Source organism: Oenanthe melanoleuca, chromosome 6 (genome assembly GCF_029582105.1).
Source record: "Oenanthe melanoleuca isolate GR-GAL-2019-014 chromosome 6, OMel1.0, whole genome shotgun sequence".
Taxonomy (NCBI): Eukaryota; Metazoa; Chordata; class Aves; order Passeriformes; family Muscicapidae; genus Oenanthe; species Oenanthe melanoleuca.
This window is the reverse complement of record NC_079340.1, coordinates 29495195-29516819: the sequence shown is the minus strand read 5'-3', so window position 1 is coordinate 29516819 and position 21625 is coordinate 29495195. Positions and strand designations below refer to the sequence as shown.

Here is a 21625-nt window from a genome sequence, read left to right as displayed (position 1 = left end):
GGATTCATGGCAAGGTTTTTGTCTGTGTCATTTCCAGTCATTTGAAAGCTTCATATAAATTTACTATATTTAGATGACTTGAGATTTTTTTCCCCACATTTGACAAAGCCAAAACCTGAATTCATTCACAGGATTTTGTGTGCTCTTAGTTCAAACTAGAAGCTGGAATCACTGTATAAATTAGAACATTTTTCAAGAGTCTTAAAGTATTCCCTTTGCTCTTTAAGCTTTATTATGTAGAAACATCTTCATCTTTTGAGGTCAAGATGAAAATGCTCTGCCTTGTCACTTACTATGTGTGACAGATTTTATTGTGTTCTGGATGTCTTTTGACTGCAGATGAAGACTCTTTAAGTGTGCAGATTTACATATTTGAATCCTGTTTAGAACTACCAGACGTGACCATTAGTGAATATTTCTAATCTGCATTATTCCTGTTTGCAGCTTTCAAGTTCTGCCTGCAGTACACGCGGAAAGCGGAGTTCCGCAAGCTCTGCGATAACCTGCGGATGCACCTGGGGCAGATCCAGCGGCACCACAACCAAAGCACAGCCATCAACCTCAACAACCCTGACAGCCAGTCCATGCACCTGGAGACCAGGCTGGTGCAGCTGGACAGTGCTATCAGCATGGAGCTGTGGCAGGTATGCAGCAGAGCTCCCCACCAGGCTCTGCAGCCTTTCCAGAGTCTGCTCCATGCTGTTCGTGTCTCGTGGTACATGCAGCAAGGTGAAGAAAGGATAAGAGCTAAAGAATAAAGTTTTGATATCTAGAATATTGAATGCTTAGTCTGGTGTTTCTGCACAACATTTCAAACCAAGCTTTGCTGGTAGAACTTTTGGAGTTTTTTTTTTTTTTGTTTGGCTTTTTGTTTTTTTATCCCTGCCTTGATTTGTAGCTTGAAAATCTGAATGGAACAAGTTTTCAAAAATACCAGATTCTAAACAGATAGTTAATGGAATATGGGCAAACAATTTATTAGGAAAGAGGTATTTCATTTTATGTAGCTGACAAAACTGAAGATCACAGCTTTCAGTAGTACTAAATATTTTATAGTCTTACAATCTTTAATACATTTTTATTTTCCCTTTTCTTGGGTTTGCAAAATCTTCCTAACAGTAGTGTATTTGGTTGTTTTGCATTTTTTTAGGAAGCTTTCAAAGCAGTGGAAGATATTCATGGACTATTTGCACTGTCTAAGAAGCCACCCAAACCACAGCTGATGGCAAATTACTATCACAAAGTTTCAACTGTCTTCTGGAAATCAGGAAATGCTCTTTTTCACGCATCCACCCTTCACCGCCTTTATCACTTATCAAGAGAAATGCGAAAGAATCTCACACAAGAGGAGATGCAGAGGTGGGGAAAGATACTTGCTGTGATCTTAGAGTCTGTTTTTAACCCCCTAGGTTCAAAAATAAACTAAATTGTACCCCAAAAGAAGCAGATGACATGTATGGCTATGAGCAGCTCTGTCTAAATTGGCCAGTACTAATTGCCTCAAAAGAAATCTAGAGCAAGGAGGATGTTTTACAAAGCTGCAGTGTAAGTATTGTGAACATGAACATCACCTTAGTTAAGCTTCCTTCTCTTTACTGACTGAGAAGATGTGAGAGTCCATAAATATCTGGGGGTTTGTTTTCTTTTTCTTTTCTGAGTGGTGGTATTTCTTTCAAAAGATTTCACAATTTCCTCTCATGGTGTAGTTGGTGTCTCCTCTGTTATTTCTGGTGTTTTTACACAGTTTTGCATCATGGATGTAAATTCATTTCTCTCTTGAACTGGCATACAGATGAACAGGAATTAGTAAGTGTTCTCTAGCAGTTCATCTCTTGCACTTCTACTTTGTCACCAGGATGTCCACTCGAGTCCTTCTGGCCACCCTGTCCATTCCAATAACTCCAGAGAGAACTGATATAGCTCGTCTGCTGGATATGGACGGGATCATCGTGGAGAAGCAGCGGCGCCTGGCCACCCTGCTGGGGCTGCAGGCCCCCCCTACCCGGGCCAGCCTCATCAATGACATGGTGGGTACATGCTGCTCAGGGCTGCACCTGAGCAGCTCCATAACCCTCAGTCCTGCTCCTTCTAAAGCGCCGTGCTTGGCTGTGGGACAGCAATTTTAAAGCTAAAACAGCTGTGTGCTTAATTGGGACTTAATTGCAGATTCAACAGAGGGCTGTTGGGAAATGGCAGTGTAATGAATGCTTGTGTGCAATTCAGTGTAGTCTTTTATGTCACCCAAGCAACAAATATTGATTTGAAACACTGAGGGGTCTGAAACATGATCTAGAACTTTGGGGTTTTTTTCTGACTTTGAAGTGTGTAATTAACTGAACCAAGTGCTTATTTTTCTGTTCTAAATGTGTTTTGGATAAGCACAGGCCAGATGTCAAATGTTGGACCATATGGATCTAAGTAATTATGAAAACTTCCTTGTGTTTAATTTGAAGAGATGTTAGATTTATCTATCTTCAGACCTCCCCAAATGCATGTAAACAAATTAAACATTAAATAATGGGTATTTTCAGAGAATGTTTGAATCTCTTGCAGTCATTTGCACTCATATCTAAAATTTAGGTTCAAAGCTCATTTTACAGTTTGAATTAATTCCTCTTACAGCACCTCTCCAGTCAGCCTCAAACCCACAATTTAAGGCTTCAGAAATTTAATAATGAACAGAGATGTGTGGTTTTAGTTTGGATATGGGCCTGTTTGTGTAGTAGGCTTGTGTCTTAGAAATGGCTGAGGATGATACTCTAGTCTTTTTAGCTTGTTTATTTTTTGTCTGCTTTTCCATTTTTAGCTACATTTAAGTGATGTGTAGAATTACTGTCGCTGCAGTTAAGAATGTAATGAAAAATACATAAGCTATAATAAAATCCACATCTGTTGCCTGTTTCACTTGTTGAATATGAAATTCTTAAACTATTGACTATTGGTTAATACTGTATGTATGTTGAGATCTTTGGATTTTCTTTTGTTGACTCTAGGTCAGGTTCAACGTAGTGCAATATGTTGTCCCAGAAGTGAAAGAACTTTACAATTGGCTTGAAGTAGACTTTCACCCGCTCAAGTTGAGTGCCCGTGTCAGCAAGGTAAGTTTTTGTAGCTCTGTATGTGTAATAATTGGTCTTGACTAATGGTCTGTTATTTCAGTATTGATTTGTGGTAAATATCAACTAGCTTTTACTATTGCCAGATTTTTCAAAAGTAGCTTTGATTTGGTGAAGTTCCATCACTATGACATGTTATGACACTATGACAAGCCAGGTTATTGAAATAAAATAAAAATTTGGGTGCTATTCATAGGGCTCCATAAAGGTGCAGAGTTTTGGGAATGTTTCAGAAGATTTTTTTCGTGCAGATGATACTGAGTTAATTATGTTTAAAGGTGCAAAATAAGACTGTGTGCACACGTGGGCATATGCTGGCAAGTGGGTTGTGTGCCAAAGGGAAAGATGAACCAATGACTGGTTTTACTATTAAAAGGTAGAATGTTGAGAGGTAGAATAATGTGAGAGCTGTTGATTAGGATAGTGTAAATTCTGCAGTTGAAGCACATCATGTTTTTTTTCTTTGATAGTGGGAACAAAGATACTTGAGGTGCTAAAAAGAACTTGAAGGTAAATTAACAGTGTGGTAAATGTTGCCAGTACTGTCAGTCGCCTTCACACAAAAACTGTCAGCTCTCCTTTGTAGCTGTAAGTGTTCTGATCAAAGGATGCACTTCAGTAAAGCAGTGCTCTTGTTTTAAGAGCTGTAAACCAGAAATGTTACTTTAATGTTGAAGTTGGTACAGGTCAATGCAGATAGAGTAACTTTTCAGACTTTTGTTAGGTTCTGAACTGGGTGAAGGACCAAGCTGAAAAGGAACCTGAACTGCAGCTGTACATTCCTCACCTGCAGAACAACACCATCCTTCGCCTTCTGCAGCAGGTATGAGTAAAGATAATGTATGTACCTAAGTATACATAAGTCAGAATATGCTTTGGAGAAGGATAAAGTTGGAAACTTTAATGCTGAAGTAATTTTTCCTTCTATCAAAGGGAAGACTTTGATTTTTGAATACATTTTTCTGATATATAACCCATATCTTCAGTTTGTGCATCATTTAAATATGGCTTGATAGTGGGGTACAGTGGTGTAGTCTCTTCTCTAGATTTTCTTCATTATGTACCAAGTTTCTTAAAACTTCTCTTTGGAGTAAGGTTGGGGAGGGGAGTATTTCACTTTGATTTTTATTTTTTTTTATTTTGTTTTGTTTTGTTTTTTAATTGTATTGAAGGTTTTTATAAAATGCACATTTCATTGACCTGCTTTTGTTACCAGTGTTGAGCAGTGTTATTTCTGGTGTGCTAAAGAAATAGTTGAAGGCTAATTAGCAGCATAGCTGGATGTAGTTACTGCTGCCAGTCTCCTTCATACAAAGCATCCATTCAGGAATGGGGTTTAATATGAATACAGTACAGAAATAAAATCCTCAAACAGTATTTGCAGCTGCATTAATATGTATACATTCATCTGTTGACAATTCAGTGAGTTAACCTTAAGGTCTGTACAACAACTTCTGATTTCTTTTTATTGAGGAAGAGTACCTAATGTTTCTGTTCACCTTCAGGTGGCCCAGATTTATCAAAGCATTGAGTTTGCTCGTCTGTGTACCCTGGTTCCTTTTGTGGATGCTTTCCAGCTGGAGCGTTGTATTGTGGATGCAGCCAGGCATTGTGACTTACAGGTGGGTGCTGTGTCAAGTGATGTCTGGGCTTCATGTGTATTGCATGCAATGAAAAGGATCTGGATGACAATGTGGAGGAAGAGGCAAGAGTGGTTTGTCTTTCAGTGCTTGTTTCATTGAATCATTGAAAGTTCAGCCTCTTCCAGTGATTTTTGTTGCTATTGTTGTTTGGGTTTTTTTTTCTAAACCATAGAAGTAAGACAAACCTTCATTGTCAGTGCTATTTTTCTCCTACTAATTTGGCATTTCTCATCAAGTGGTATAGCAGAAATTTTTTTTCAGGTAATTTCTGCTTAGAGCCTCCTTGACTCATGATGGTCATAGGCAGAGCAACAGAAATTGTTCAATAAAAAATACAATCGTTTTTCTTCCTTTTTTTTCTGTTTTTGCAAAGGTTCGCCTTGATCACACAACGCGGACACTGAGTTTTGGTTCAGATTTGAATTACTGTACTAGAGAGGATGCTCCACTGGGCCCTCAGCTGCAGAGCATGCCTTCTGAGCAGATCAGAAACCAGCTGACTGCCATGTCCTCAGCTCTGGCTAAGGCTCTTGCAGTCATTAAGCCTCCTCACTTAATGGTAAGTAATTTAAAGTCTTAAGAGAATGTTGACAAAGCTTGTATTTTAATGAATGTGTTTTTCTCAGATTAGATGCACATTTTACTTTCCTTTTTTTTTCCAGCTTAGTGGTAGTCAGTTTTTGGTGCTTTTAAAGAAGTCACTCTTAAAAGGACTCAGCTACTTAGTTTCTGGCCATAACTAAAATACGGCAAAATGCACACAAGAGGCCTGAGTTTAAAGTTTTCCGTTTGAAAATACCAGGTTTAGGATATAACAAATAATAACTTTCCCATACATGAGCCTGCAGAACTAGGATTTGTTTAAAATTTTGCATGCATTTTTGAAAATCCAAGAGCCTGCTTCATTTATTCTTCCTGGAGACACTGCTGTTGTGAAAAACCTGGAATGTAGCTTTATAGAACAAAACATCCCACAGCTCAAGAACTGACCTGTCTTTGTCATTTCCTTTCCTCCTCCCTGGGGCTCTTGGCTTCAAGGTCAGACTCCTATATCAGGTTTTCCAGAGTGCTGTAGCAGCAAGGTGTAAATCAGTCTCAGATTTCCAGCATGCTTTGGCCCTGGCAAATTAAACCTTCACTTCTTTTACTAGAGCAGTGGTAATCTTTTCATTTGTTGTAGGTTTATGAAAGATTTCATAGCTAACACATCAGATATTTGTTCCATAGGGAAAAAAGGCTGATAGCAGCATGTCCATGGTATAATCTCTGCAGGCTGAAATTTTAAGTAATATTCTTAAAATCTAAATACAGAAAGTAGAGCTGTATCATGACACCCAATGCTCACTTCGTTATGTTACCTTGAACATGTATTAGTGGTTTTATAGTGCTTAAGATAAAAATACTTCTCTATAGATTTTCCATTAAAAAGATTTAATTAGTTATTGGTATTAGATTGTCATTTTGAAAAAAAAAAACATGCTTTAACTATACATTCATGGGTAGAAATGGCAGTTAGTCTTGCACTTGACATGTTAGTACAGTTAGTAGCTGAATAAGACATAAATCCTCCTTATTTAACTCATTAGTGGTCATTGCATTTGTAAAATTGGAGAACGGTGTCAAGGTTAATATCAATCTATGTGGTTAGAGAAGCTACAGGACAAGGTGATAGTCTTTTTTTCCTTCAAAAGTCTCAGGACTATTCAGGTCAAAACTTTCCACTTTTGTCAGGTGTTTAAAAACTTCTAATTTGTCACATTTCTAATAATTCACGAATTCATAAAATTTGTCTAAAGCTTTTTACTTTTGTGTTTCTGGCACCTCCATTTAGCTCTAAATATGTGCAGATTTGCAACAAAGTATGGAGGTTTCAGTGTTTTTGCTGAATGCCCTCAAGGTGACAGGTCACTAAAAATATGCCTGGGTGCTCACATTTCAGGAGTAGCATGGCTGGGGGAGTGTGGGAGCAGATTTGGGCTGCAGTGTTTGGCTGGACTCACGGAAATGGGCATGTCCTTGAGCTGGCACAGTGACACCTCCTCGTGTGTACAGCATGAATGTCCACGAAGAACTGTGGGGGTGCTCTGGGGAATGAGAAGGCTGCCTAAAGAACAGTATGTTCTAGTGTCTAGAAGCCTTGGTTTTTTTTTTATAAAATAATGAAAATTGTTTTAAATACAATGTTTAAATTGTTGTTTTATTTTTTAATCATCTCACAGGTAGTGTTTTGTGTCAATTAGGATACTTTTTTCTTCTACTAATGGGTTTGGAAAATAACAAAACTTTAAAAGAGCAAAGTGGCTCTGGTGAAATAAAGTACTTGTGGTGATATGCTTGCAGACACATACAGAGATAAACAAGATTGACCCACACACCCATTGCAGTTAGAGTTTGATATCAATAACATCTGGGTGTACAATATTTTTGGACAGAAAAATGTGAAACTGTCCTACCCAAGCCATGTTGCAGAATATTGTCTTTTACAGACAGCTTTGTCCACATGCACATGACTCTGGGCAGTTGGCACTGCCTCAGATGCTGCTTGGATGAGTGGTTAGATTTGTCACTACAGCTGTATGTCCATTCAGTTGGCAGGTTTGGAGAATGGAATTAACTTTGCATTTTCCTTGAGAAGCATTTGCTTTGCTTACTGCCTTTTTAATGAAGGACTATTTACATCATTGTCTTATTCTTCATTTAAATCCAGCAAGAGAAGGAAGAACAGCATCAGCTGGCAGTCACTGCCTTCCTAAAAAATTCCAGGAAGGAGCACCAGCGAATCCTCGCCCGCCGTCAAACCATAGAGGAGAGAAAGGAGCGCCTGGAGAGCTTGAACATCCAGCGGGAGAAGGAGGAGCTGGAGCAGCGGGAGGCAGAGCTGCAGAAAGTGCGGAAAGCTGAGGAGGAGAGGCTGCGCCAGGAGGCAAAGGAGAGGGAGAAGGAGAGGATCCTGCAGGAGCATGAGCAGATCAAAAAGAAAACTGTTAGGGAGCGCTTGGAGCAGATTAAGAAGACTGAACTGGGAGCCAAAGCCTTTAAAGATATTGATATTGAGGTAGGGGATTTATTGTTGCAGTGGGGAGTTATTTTGTTATGATGTCAGTGTTACATTGCTGGGCTACCTGAATTTCATGGGTTTGTACTGCAACTGGTCTTGCAAACAGTCTCTCTTAAAAATGAGACAATGCAAATAAACTCTAGTTCTGGGTTTGGGTGGGACCTTTATTCCACCTTTTGTGGAAGTATTTTCTCCTTTTTATATTGATAACTTTACTTGGTTGTAGGATCTTGAGGAATTGGATCCTGACTTTATTATGGCTAAACAAGTGGAACAGCTGGAAAAAGAAAAGAAGGAACTTCAGGAACGACTGAAGAATCAGGAGAAAAAGGTACAAAGTAGGAATGATAAAAATGTCCACATGACCTGGGCAAGGTGAAACTCAGCCAGGACTTGCTGCTGTATTCAGGAATGAAACAGGAGTTCTGTGGTACAGTTGGTGACTCCAGTCACTTAAAACTGGTTTGAAGAGAATGGCAAATAGAAAGTGGCAGGTTAGTTAAAAATGTTCCAGTGAGGATCTTTGATACTGCAGGCCTGTAAAGCACTTGTTTATGCTGGACAGAGGAGCAGAAAATACAATAACAGTAGAATTAGTAGTCACCTGAGTGAATATGATCTTCCTGGAAAAGTTGACATAGCTTCTACAAAAGGAATGTTAGCAAGGGCTTCCTCTTAGAGTTCTCTGAAGCTGTCAAAGCAAACATGACTAAAGCTGATCGAAGGTTTTTTATAAAATGCACATTTCATTGACCTGCTTTCATTACCAGTGATGAGCAGTGTTATTTCTGGTGTGCTAAAGAAATAGTTGAAGGCTAATTAGCAGCATAGCTGGATGTAGTTACTGCTGCCAGTCTCCTTCATACAAAGCATCCATTCAGGAATGGGGTTTAATCTGAATACAGTACAGAAATAAAATCCTCAAACAGTATTTGCAGCTGCATTAATATGTATACATTCATCTGTTGACAATTCAGTGAGTTAACCTTAAGGCCTGTACAACAACTTCTGATTTCTTTTTATTAAGGAAAAATACCTCCTCAAAAAATGGGCTAACTAACTGGATTTCATTAAGAAAAAAAGTTCTTCAAAGAAACCCCTAACTTAGTTCTCTGACAGAAGAAAGTTTTTGAATTATATTCTGGTTAGATAGATTTAAAAACTTCATATAGGGAAAGCAGGGAAAATAATCCCTCGATCTTTGGCTTTGCACATGAAATGATGGGCCTCAAACTTCACATTCTTTGCCAGCAGTGAGAACTTTGTTCTTCTGCATTTTGAGCACTGTCTGCAGTTCTGATCTCTTTACGTCCAAGTGGATGTGGCTGAACTGGAAGTTTGACAGGAGGCCAACAAGAATCATCAGTGATGTAGATTGGCTTCTGTGGAAGAAATGTCTTTGTGAAATAGTGCCCCTCTGCCTGACAGATGTCCAGTGAGAGGATGTGGTACCATTCTGTAAGAATGTACCTTTTGTAAGAGCTGATGGTGGGGCACTGCCTGCTAGGGGTAGTGGACTGAGAAGCATCAATTGAAGCAGGAGCTGTGTTCAGAGCTCCTTGTAGGTAGGAGTTGATCTTCACGCTATGAGCCACAGATACACAGGAATTCTTTACAAAGTCCATTGTTGTATATGAAAAGCTTAGAGTTCAGAAGGGCAAGGGAGGAAATCCACTAATGTTTAAAATATAAAAATGCTTCCAACAGAGAAAATGCTGGGAGCTGAAAATGGATGATGCTGAGAGAGAATTGTGGTGTGCTCATTTCCATTCCTGCGCCCTTGCCTGGGAGTGCACTTAGTTACCAGTGGTAGAGGCAGGTTCTTGCTTAGGTTGACCTTAGATGGTCCAGTGTGGTTGTTGCTATTTTGTCATAATATATCAGAAATACTGGAGAAGTCTCCAGAAAGCAGGGTGCATTATGTGTGCATTATATCACACCAAAGATGTGTTATCCTTACTCAGATTGACTACTTTGAAAGAGCGAAGCGTTTGGAGGAAATTCCTTTAATAAAAACTGCCTATGAGGAGCAGAGAGTGCATGATATGGAGCTGTGGGAGCAACAAGAAGAAGAAAGGGTAAGAATTTTTTGTTGAATTGATAAAGTGCATTAGCAATGCATGAAAAATAGTGGGTTTTGCACTGGTTTTTTTTTTTTTCTCCAGCTCTTTCCAAAAAAGAAGGAAAAATTGAAATGTTAGCTTTGTGATTTCACTGTTTTAGTGGACAGCAATTTCATGTCTCCGCTCTGAAAGGGGAAGAGAAAATTTCTCCTTCTAGGGTCTGGTGTAGATTGAATCCAAATGTATAGTAAAGTTATACTTTATATATTTTCTGTTTTCAGATCACCACCCTGCAGCTGGAGCGTGAGAAAGCCCTTGAGCATAAGAGCAGACTCTCCAGGATGTTGGAGGATAGAGATTTATTTGAAGCCAGGCTCAAAGCTTCACGACGAACAGTTTATGAGGTACATGAGATGTGACATTGCTAACAAAGTACACCCCTAAAGTGAGGAACTAAAACTGACCCAAGTATTCTTCATCAAATTACAAACAAATTAGTATTTTAAATGGTTCAGAACTATGGAATTGCTAATTTTCTTCTTTGACTTTAAAATTTTTTGCACCCCTTCCTAGGTATTATCACTTAAAATTTTTGACAGTTTTTGGAATGGCTTATTTGGAAAATAAAGTTTTACTGAAATAAAACTTGTTTATTTCAGTACAGCTATTAGTAAGGGATCACTGGTTGTCATATAGACAGGCAGCTGTATCTGACTGTTCATAGCTTTGGGTATTTGGCTATGTTGCAGTAAAAACTGGCTTTACCAAAAAAAAGCAGAAGAGGTGTTATGTTAATGTAAATTAATAACTGCATATAATTCTTTGCAATAATAGGGGTAATTTTGGGTAATATGTTTTAGGTACAGATAAATTGTTATTTAGGCAATTCCTTTTTTGAAAAAGCAGATAAAAGACTAATACTGTGCATGATGATTTGATTGTCTTCTACACTGGAGTGTATTCTCTTACACAAAATCAATTACAGAAGAGGCAAACAGGTCATTTTTCAGTGAAACAGAATTAATATGTTGCAGTTGTTTTGAGTTTCTGCGTAGCTTTATCTAACAATTAGTGTAACTGTCTAGCTCTTAGGCATTACAGCTGTGGTGTTCTGAGGTGTACTGTTGGTGTTTCAGGATAAACTCAAGCAGTTCCAGGAGCGCTTGGCAGAGGAGAGGCGGAACCGTCTGGAGGAGCGCAAGAAGCAGCGCAAGGAGGAGAGACGCATCACTTACTACAGGGAGAAGGAGGAGGAGGAGCAAAGGCTGAGAGAGGAGCAGCTGCTTAAAGGTGTGATTGAGAATTGGGACTGTTTCATCCTCTGCATGTTTGAACCTTTCCATTTTGTAACACAGCTAATGTCTGGTTTTCCTGTTTCATGAGTTTGGAGGAAGTCTTTACAGCTTCCAGCTGTCACACCTTCCTTGCTTACCTGTGCAGCATAGACAGGAAGGTAAAGCTTTGCAGCTCCTAGACATGAGTGAAGGAGGACATAAAGTAAGGGAGGCCAGTGAAAAAATGAGTCTTTGATTTTAGCCTATAGTTGGAGTTCATTGTTTGCGCACATCTTAGGAGGAAAAGAAAGAGAACATTGGTGTCAGATGAAAAACTCCAAAATTGTAAAGGACTCACACACCTTTCTTTGTGAATTGTTTTTTCTGATAGCCATAATAGCCTGTTTCAAGATTTTAGAGGTGAGGAGGTGGTTGGCAAACTGCAGGATGTATTTCTGCCCTATTTGTCAATTGGGGGATGAAGATTTTATGTAATAGTGTTCATCTTGATGCAGTATTTAAAAAACAAAAACAGAAGCAGTGATGAATATCAAATTTCTGACACTGATTTTTTTGTTTGACCTTTTCTAAGGAAGGAGTCCTCTACTATATTTGAGGTAGTTACTGATACTTTAGTTGCTACAGTTATGGTCTATACATTGAATTAACATACAGGTATTGGAACCTTTTCTTTTTTGCTAGCTGTTCAAGATGTCTCATTAATGGATGTATCAGGGGTTCTTTCCCTATTTCTTTTGAGTTAGGAGACTGCAGAAAACAGGTTCTGTGGTTAGCTAACCACAAGCTTAATGCTTGTATTTTTAAGCGTTTATTTTTTTATAGACTCCAAGGGGAGACACTGTGTTACCCTCCTGTGGATACAGCAAAGTGGTGGGGTTTGTGTTGGTAATAAGTTCTGTGTGTGTGTCCACCTGGGCAGAGCGCGAGGAGAAGGAGCGCATCGAGCGCGAGAAGCGCGAGCAGGAGCAGCGCGAGTACCAGGAGCGAGTCAAAAAACTGGAGGAGCTGGAGAAGAAAAAGCGTCAGAGAGAAATGGAGATAGAGGAACGAGAGCGCCGCCGAGAAGAGGAAAGGAGAGGTCTGGATGACCCATTTTCAAGAAAGGTGGGTAACACCTTCAGGTTTTTTTTCCTTTGACTGCTCCTCCTTCTGTAGATTATTTGAAAGATGGTGTTAGCCTTGCAAAGTCATAGTTTTATTTATTTATTTCTTAAGTTATAACGGCTAATTGAATACTTAAATTATTGTCACTTAGTTTCAGCTCATTATCAGGATCTGGAATCTAATTTAGCAATAGAGTTTTAAAAATAAAGTTCTAATGTTTTTAGAGTTCTAAAATAAAGAAACTACTTGGAAAATAAGATCTCCAAGCTGCTTAAAAACTAAATCAATCAAGACTAAAATTAATATTGGACAAAATTTTCTTTGATACAAAAAGAAGGAAAACTTTTGGGAGGAAGTACACTGGCTCAAGCAAAAGTCAGAAATTCAAGTAGATATTGAAGGAAAATCCCCCGCAGATTAAACATAAAAACATAGTTTTATACTTTGTAAGAAATGTGCAATTACATAAAACCAAGATGTGTGTGCAACTTTCTGTTTCCAAATATAACTTGGATTGGGAGAATTCATTATTCCCATCCAACAGGAAACAAAACAACAAAAGTGATTTGGAAATGTTTAATGGTTTAAAAGAATGTAGCTAAGTACCATAAGCCTTCTACACTCCACTTTTTCAGAACTTACCATTCAAGACAACTAGTTTTAAATTTCATCCCTCACAGTCTTTCTCTTTGTTTAATACATATTTCATTGAGTAACACCATGAAGATAAGTTATCAGCTTGCATAAACTGTTTTGATAATCTGTCAAGTAAATTTTCATTATGGGTATTTTTTGCATAAGAGGTTTCCTATCTGTGGACATTTGATTATATGGAAAAGCTGGCTCAGGTTCTGAGAGAGATACCTATACCACTCCAGAAATTCCATTTGCAGTTTTGGGATTCTTTGCTCACTGTTGTTATTTGGGGTAATTTCAAAAGCATTTAAGGAGACAGAGTATGCAGGATATGCAAGATCTTGGTTAACCCATATTGACAAGTAACACTTTACAAAAGAGGGGCATAAAACTGGAATACCCTTCTTATATAGAAGTTGTGTGATTATGTGAAATCAGATGTTTTGGATGGTTTAGCTAACTAGTTTATTGTGGAATTAAGGCATAAAAATCTGTTTAAATGGTTTGTCCAGCAGTGGAGAGAGACTTTAAAACTCTTATTTTTAAAAAATACTTATAGATTATTGCTCTGCAATCTGTGTGAATCACTAATACCTCAGCTCTTCTGTGCACTGAGGTATTGGGAACAAAATTGTCCTTGCCACAGAGAGCTTTCAGTGTATTCAGTTACATTTCCTGATGAGATCAGAAAGCACAAAAGCAAATAATCACTTAAGTTTGTTCCTGTTGTCATAAGCCCCCAGGAAAAGTGACACTGTTAGAACATCTCTTTTGTGTCAACAGGTAGTGGCTGTGGCTGACTGTAGCTGTTGTTCACTTGTTCATACACTTTTCATAAACTTTTTTGTGTATTTGCATATATCCTACCCTTCTGGTAAAGTATGTGGCAGAAGTGGAACCATGTTTTTGTTTGAACTGCAGCAGAAACAATGAAGTCAGTTAAAACCATAATTCAGTTACTCAAACTCCTGATAGTTCAGTGTTCTGTAATGTGACAAGCGAGTTTTTAGTGACATAAGATGCTCAAAGGATGAATTATATGTTGAAAATCTTAATTTTAAATTATTCAAAGAGAATGTTCCTAATTTCTTTTGACACAGGAATCTCGTTGGGGTGACAGGGAGTCTGAAAGCTCCTGGAGAAGAGGTGGTGAGCCGGAATCTGAGTGGCGTCGAGCACCAGTGGAGAGGTAATCAGGGGTTACTAAGGCTCAAAGTGTGGAGGCTCCCATTTTGTTGCTATTGCTAAAGCTGCACTAATTTGATGCCATGAGTAATATCTCATGCTTTTACATCTCTGAAAGTTGCCTTCTATTAAAAAGTTTCTTTGTAAGGACCTTGGAATGAGAGAGAGGTTTTATCTTGGAACCGTGCTCAGATAACATTCCTATTTTATTTGGCTTAGATATGTGAAGGCAAGCAGACACCTTCTGTGTGTGATAAACAACTTGCTTCCTTGGATTCCTTTTTAAATTAATAGGTTCTCTCCCACTCAAACATTGGTGTCAGTTCTATAAATACAGGATGGGGAAGGACAAGCAAATGCAGTGTTCCTGGATGATGAAATTCTGAGATTTTCCATTTAGAAAACCCACAGTAACTATGCAAGTCCCAGAGCAAATAACAGAGCAGAAAACACATGCCATAAATTAAATCAAGTTCTGAAGAACTGTATTGAACAGGGAGGGATAGATTTCTGAAGGAAGAATATTATGAATATACTCTGAACTTTAAAAAAAAAAAGAAATCCACACTAGTATACATCTATTTTGGATATGATCACTAATAATGAAAACTGTTTATGCAGTTGTAGAAAACAAGATTTTTAACATTTGTCTGTTTTTCTGCTACACATCAGGATGAACTGGAGCTAAAAATATTTCTGATGATGCACATCTAGTTCTTAAAAATCTGTGCTGATGGAGATAACACTGCTGATTCCAATTGGCAGTATGTTTTATTGCTTAATTAGCTTTGCAGCTAGATAGATTTTTGTAAATGTCTAACCCTAATTTCCAGTAGAGCAATTTAAATCCATTACCTCTGACTCCAGTGGAAGCAAATTTATTGACTCTTTCTCTCTCTAGTAATTTCTTAAAATGTTTTATAAGGGTGTGATCTCTCTATAAACAAAATAGAATTCCATCTTTCCTTAAAAGCTGTGTTACCATTCCTGGTAGTGAGCAACCTGGGATAGTGAAAGGTGTCCCTGCCTGTGGCAGGGATGATCTTTGTGGTCCCTTCCAACCCAAACCATCCTGTGGTTTTGTGAAGTGTTTCATGCACTTACTTGTATGTTTCATTGGATGTTTTTTTTCCACACAGAGTGATACAGCTTGTCTTAGTTATTTCTCATTCAACTTTTCTAGAGAGTGATTAGAGGTCGTTTAAAAGGAATAGTTTAAAATTAGATTTTAAAATCTTAAGACCCTGAGACAGTATCTGAATGAGTTAAATACTTGTTCATCTGATAAACATTATAACCATTCTTCCACATGTATTTTATTGTAAAATAATCAGATTTTTTCAAAGGGGAATATTATCCAATTTGCGTCTAAATGGAAATTAACAATCTCCATGTCTTGGTTTTTACCTCACAGATCAATGATAATTGCATTCTCCCTTATTCTTCCAAACCCAGGAAATGCACTGCTTGCAATTCCTCAAAATTCTTGAGACTCTGAGTTGTCACAAACCATTGTCTCTTTGTTCTCACTTCTTCAAGTCCTACGTCTGCTGTTTTGTAGCAAGTCATTGCTGTTTTTTTGTTTATATTTTAGTAGCATAGTGGATCTCTAAACCTTGGGATGTTATTTTTGTTTGGTTTTGATTTTTTTTTTTTAAATCCGTAAGATTCAACCCCAGTGCATTTTCTCTTCTCCTGCCAAGAAGCAGGTACCAATACATTTCTGTGATGTTCTATTTCTTGGTTTTTTTAAATTATTTTTCATTATTGCTGAGGAAAGTTAATTTCCTGAAATGAAGAAATCAAATTGGTCATGAAAACAGAGTTTATGGTCTAAATGTATGTTTAAAATCTTGTAGACAGCAGATTTAATGGTGTGTAGGGTTGGCATGTGCTTGGAGAGGGGGGATACTTAATTGATGGTTGTGGGGTTTTTTAATATTGATTCTTTCAGACATAGGTCAAGTTTGCCAAATTAGGCTTGGTGTAGAAGCCAACCCTCTTCTCTGTGATGTTGCAGCAGATAACCAACAGAGGACTGTCCAAACCTTAGTTTTGAAGGAGAGGATGAACTGCTCAGTCTTTACTGAAGCTGAAGGGACAGGGACCTACAGCTTTGTGTTTTTGGAACCACTGACCGAGTGGGTGCAGTCAGAAATGGCTTTGAGGGGTTTGATGCTGTTGATGTAAAGCTTTCCTGGATGTCACCTCCCACGTTTCACTCTGCTCCCTGTGGTTTTACAGAGACTGGCGTCGAGGAGACCCGAGAGACGACGACAGACCCTTCCGGCGCGGGGACGAGCTGCCCAGGCGCGCTCCTGCAGACGAGAAGGAGCGTCCCCCAGAATCAGCAGAGGACAGGCCACCCAGGAGGGAAGGGGACGAGGACAGGCCCCCCAGGCGAGAAGGGGACGAGGACAGGCCCCCCAGACGTGCCCTGGATGAGGACAGGCCGCCCCGGCGCGCTTTGGATGATGACAGAGGAAGCTGGCGAGCTGCAGATGACGACAGGGGTCCCAGACGGGCGCTGGATGATGACAGACCACCCAGACGTGCCCTGGATGATGACAGGCCCCCCAGACGTGCCCTAGATGATGACAGGCCCCCCAGACGTGCCCTGGATGATGACAGACCACCCAGACGTGCCCTGGACGACGACAGGCCCCCGCGGCGCGGGCTGGACGATGACAGAGGCAGCTGGCGCGCGGCGGACGACGAGCGAGGGCCCCGGCGCGGGCTGGACGACGAGCGGCCGCCCCGCCGCGCTCTGGATGAGGACAGGCCCCCCAGGCGGGGGCTGGATGATGACAGGGGCAGCTGGAGGGCTGCAGATGACGACAGGGGGCCCCGGCGCGGGCTGGACGACGACAGGATGGGCCGGCGGGACGAGGACAGGGGGCCCTGGCGCAGCGCGGACGATGACAGGCTCTCCAGAAGAGACGATGACAGGGGCCCCTGGCGTGGCGGGGAGGACTCCAGGCCAGGCCCTTGGAGACCGTTTGGAAAACCAGGTAAAACACAGTAACATAATAATCCTCCCTCCAAAGTGTGTGTTAGATAGTGGGTTATATACTTGATGCCAGAGATGGGACAATCAGCTCTGGAAACGTCTAGATTAATTTGGCTAGTGTGGACACTCCTCTACTTAGTGTAATTAAACCTTTTACTTTAGTTGAATTTTAAAATAGTTGATGGTCACATGCTTAACACTGGTCACTTCCCTGTATGCAAAATCCAAATATACAAGTTGAATGCTCTGCTGGGAGCATTCGCACTAGATTAGCACACCTTGGACTCTTTCCCTACTCCTTCTATGTGTCTGAAGGTTCATCTCCTTCTAAAGGAGGGTTTTGATACCTCATTCAAGTGGGTCTGGTTTTGATAAGCCCTGTCTGTATGTACAGAGATAATGTTTTTAACATTCCCTTTTTGTTTTTAACCCTTCCTGAAAATCCTGCTTAGAGCGGAGCTTGGATTAGATGACCTTCTGAGGTCTCTTAAAATCTGAATTACCCTATTATATTGTTTATTTCTGTTCTTAAATGTCATTGATGGTGTCTAGAGCTGTTTCTGATTCTTTTCTGAACTACTGGTGACATTTGAATGTTAGATATGATTTTGATTTTCTGGTTCTTTTCACTTATGTATTGGCAGGCACCGTGTCAACTTTCATAGACACTAATTCTGTAATCCAGAACTTTAGAAACCTTGCTATAAATATCAAAACTTGCGTACCAATTTTTCCTATTTAAAAAGCAGACTACATAAGAAAGAACTCCCATTCATAAATAACTGAGCAGTATTGCAGAGTGCAGTCTTAAGTGGATGGTAACAAAAGTCACATTTTAAAGTAGTGCTTTAAAAAGGCAGTAAGTTCTTTAAAAATGTGCTTGCTTAAAATCTCTTGTGGATTTTCACAAAGGAATCTGCTGTCTGAGCTACACCCTTTGCTTCTTCCACTTGTTTTGCACTGGACCCTTGTGGTTTGTAAATGAAATCTGCAGGGTGCAGCCAGCTCTGCTGGACTATTACAGGCAGTCCTGACATGAGGTGTGCATTACTGGCTTTACATTTAGCAGCTTGCACAGTTTTCTCTGCAGCTCCCATTTGCAAACTTCTTACAAATTTCTTACAAACATCTTGAGTTGGATCTTCAGGTGTCAGAAGTTGAAGAGCCAGTTTCTGTGAGGAAGTAAAGGGTTCTTTGTGTACAAGAGAGATCAGAGGTCAGTCACAAACTCCTCTGACTGTGTTTCTTTCTTACAGGGGGGTGGAGAGAACGAGAGAAGGCTCGAGAGGACAGCTGGGGCCCTCCCCGAGACTCCAGACCTTCGGGAGACCGTGAATGGGATCGAGACAAAGATCGGGATGAAAATGAGAAGGAGCGGGAGTTTGACAGGGAGAGAGATTTTGATCGAGACGATCGTTTCAGGCGTCCCAGGTCTGATTTCTGTTTAAGTACTCCTAGAATGCTTCTGCTAAAAAAAAAAAAGGGCCCTGTTGGTACAGAAATAACGTGGAATTGCTGAGTGAAAGGAAAAGGGTTGTTTGTGTGAATCTAAGCCCTTTAGGGCAGCAAATGGATAGGGGCATTTTGGGGCCTTTTTAGTTTGTTATCATTAGGATGATGTTATCTGTTTATAGGAAGAATTCCAAAATGCTTAAAATGCTTCTAAATTTTTCTTTTTAACCTATTATCAAGAGAATTCCATGTTAGGCTCCGGAAAAACAAAACCAATTTTGGATTTATATTAAATAGACACCCACTGGGGCTGTAAATAGCCTTGTTGTGATTTATTACTGCTCCTTTCCACAGCAAAGATACAAATCTTAACATCTTGTTTTATGTTTTGCGTGGCCAAAGGGATGACGGCGGTTGGAGGAGAGGGCCAGCTGAGGAAACCTCCAGCTGGAGAGATTCAGGTCGTCGTGAGGAGTGGGACAGAGGTGGCCGTGACATGAGAGACCGGCGCGGTGACGACAGAGAGCCGCCCCTGCGCAGAGGGCCGCCCCTGCGAGCCGAGCGGGACGAGCGTACGTTCATTTCAGTGTCCCCACACCCTGCTCCAGCACAGCCCCCTCTTCCTGACACTGTTCCCTCACATGGGGATAGCTTGTCTTTGCAGCCTGCATTTTAACTGCCTTTCCGTAAACAAAGTAATAAAAAGCACCTTCGGCATAACAGAATTCTTCAGGGAATCTTAACTATTTGCAGTGGTGTGCTTTTCCATCTTAGTAGCATTTCACATCGACAGAAGGATAACATTTCAAATATGCACTTCTCATAAGATTGTGTCTGGGTGTATGTCCTTGTGTTTAGATTATCAAGGCAGACATCCCAGAAAGTAATTTCTGACCCTTTCCTTAAAACCATTAAAATGTTATGGAAATATTTCTGAAAGAGGGTTTCTCACCCTCTTTGGTATTAATTGGTAATTAAGTATGGTGTTAATTTTGATGACAGACCTATATTAGTTTTGCATATTTATTAATCCTTTGCTGTGTTCTTAAAATACAGTAACAGCAAATCCATTTAGCCTGGAGAGACCACCACATCTTGCAATTCTGGCATTCTTACCTTCAGAATCTCATTTTGTCTCTGCCCCAGATGTGGGTGTTCCTGCACTTGGGAGCAGGCTGGAACAGAACATGTGATCAAACACAGGAGTGCTGCTGACAGAAAGGCAGTGTCCTCAGTCTGGAGATTTTTTTTTTTTTTAATGTATCAAGAAGTTTTGGTATTTGACTTCTTGGCATCTACCACAGCTTTGTTCACACACTCTTAGCTTTCTTTTTGGTGGAAATGAACAGTTTTTCATACAGTAAGGGGTGGTGGATGTGGTTACCAGTGGAGTCATGTAATTCAGTACCATTTTGCCTCTGACTCCAGTAGCCCGAAGAACCATTTCCTCTCTTTCAATAACAATAAATAACTAAACATTTTCCATAGGTATTTTTAAGTCAGAATTTTTCTGTTTCCACAGTTCAGTCATTTCTAAAGAGACACTTTTGTGATTTTAATTCTGCTAATATAAGAATATATGTTTACACCATAAAACCACGTACAAACCACGTATTTTAAAGACGACTGGGGTTGCTCACCACAATCCCAAACTTGAGGTTTGAGTAGTTTTACTGTTACTTCCCTATAAAATGAAAACGTGTGTCATTGTTGGCAGGGCAGAGGATCAGTAGATCCCCCTGTTTGTTGGAACTCCTGCATGACTGAGTTGTTTCTGTCTCTCCTGCTCCGCAGCGAGCTCGTGGCGCCGCGCTGACGACAGGAGGGAAGAGCGCGGCGAGGAGCGGGAACCAGCACGGCGCTCGGGCCCTGCTCCTGCTGCTCCTCCAGCTGCTGCTCCCCCAGCAGCATCCAAAGAGAGGGAGAGGGATGGGGAGAAGGAGAAGGGATCCTGGAAAACAGAGAAGGAGCGTGAGCCTGTGCGCCGCACTAAAAACGAGACAGATGAAGAAGGGTGGACCACCGTACGACGCTAAGTGGGAATCACAGAGTAGAACCGATGTTTTAGCTTTGATTTGATCGAATCCACAGATTATATTTGTGCTTATAAACATTCTGAATTGGAATTCTTTAACCAATGTTTTGAGGTAACATGAAAGCATGAATTACTTACTCATATAGATTGATCATGCACAAAACTCACAGCAGAAGGTTGGAAATTGAATGCCAGGTTTTGAAATTTCAAATGATGCTTATTTCATGGGTCATTTGTTGCTAAAATAAAAAGAAGCAAGCCCAACAGCTGTCTTCAGTAGAGCTTCTCTCTTGCACCAAAACAAGCTGTCCTTTATATTTTTAGTCTTTCTTAATTTGGAATGGGGTACTACTATTGTCACAGGACATGCATTTAAAACACCTCTGTTCACACAGTGGAATTATTGAAAAAGCAGAGCTAAAAGAATTTGCATAATTAGCCAAAAAGTAGAAATGCCCTCTTTTACATAGGTATGTTGGAGGGCAAGTGGTTTCTGAGATATTTTATCACTATCTAAATTCAGTAAGTTGTTTAAATTTGAATTGAATACAATAAACATTGTGAATTAGCTACACTGGGATATTTTCTGTAGATTTACTTGAATCCATAATGCCTCTGAGGCCACTTTGCAGTCATTGTTCCAGTAATGTACACACTGCTGAAGTGTACAAATCAAACTTGCAGTTTTTACAATTTCAGTGTTTTGGTAAGCATATGGCTATGTACTTTCTGTTGCCAGTATCACAACTGCTTTTTTCCATTACTGGATAATTCATGCCTTTCAAGGATTTATAAATATTGTCATATTTAAAATGTGTGGTTTTGGAGAAATTGTTCAATTTTCCCCCCAATTCTTTGTCTTCAGGGTCAATTCTTTCCCTTTCCAAAAAAGTGATTTGTAGTAATGGCTGTGTTGACTTCAAAGCTGGGGTGCAGTAACAACAAGGAACGATCTGGTCACACTGAAGCCAACACAGAACTTGCTGCTGTGTGTTTCTTCAATGATAAATAAACAAGTTAAGGAATTA

General features: G+C 39.9%; 1 protein-coding gene and 2 non-coding genes across 3 annotated transcripts in view; all 3 read left to right on the top strand.

Annotated features, from left to right (window-relative positions):
* Positions 1 to 21625, top strand: part of EIF3A (eukaryotic translation initiation factor 3 subunit A) — a 28467-nt gene extending 6842 nt beyond the window's left edge. Inside the window, exons 5-22 of the mRNA XM_056494711.1 lie at positions 445 to 644; positions 1151 to 1359; positions 1856 to 2027; positions 2994 to 3098; positions 3841 to 3939; positions 4622 to 4738; positions 5133 to 5318; positions 7467 to 7814; positions 8044 to 8148; positions 9782 to 9895; positions 10162 to 10284; positions 11017 to 11170; positions 12095 to 12279; positions 14016 to 14104; positions 16345 to 17111; positions 18367 to 18541; positions 18965 to 19134; positions 20357 to 21625. Of these exons, the coding sequence (XP_056350686.1) occupies positions 445 to 644; positions 1151 to 1359; positions 1856 to 2027; positions 2994 to 3098; positions 3841 to 3939; positions 4622 to 4738; positions 5133 to 5318; positions 7467 to 7814; positions 8044 to 8148; positions 9782 to 9895; positions 10162 to 10284; positions 11017 to 11170; positions 12095 to 12279; positions 14016 to 14104; positions 16345 to 17111; positions 18367 to 18541; positions 18965 to 19134; positions 20357 to 20598 (3560 nt within the window). The 3' untranslated portion in view covers positions 20599 to 21625. The remainder of the gene's footprint in view (positions 1 to 444; positions 645 to 1150; positions 1360 to 1855; positions 2028 to 2993; positions 3099 to 3840; positions 3940 to 4621; positions 4739 to 5132; positions 5319 to 7466; positions 7815 to 8043; positions 8149 to 9781; positions 9896 to 10161; positions 10285 to 11016; positions 11171 to 12094; positions 12280 to 14015; positions 14105 to 16344; positions 17112 to 18366; positions 18542 to 18964; positions 19135 to 20356) is intronic.
* On the top strand, positions 4300 to 4432 carry LOC130255244 (small nucleolar RNA SNORA19). Its single transcript, XR_008840883.1, has one exon. It is a non-coding gene; the product is annotated as a small nucleolar RNA SNORA19 (small nucleolar RNA).
* LOC130255243 (small nucleolar RNA SNORA19) lies at positions 8555 to 8687 on the top strand. The gene has a single exon (XR_008840882.1). It is a non-coding gene; the product is annotated as a small nucleolar RNA SNORA19 (small nucleolar RNA).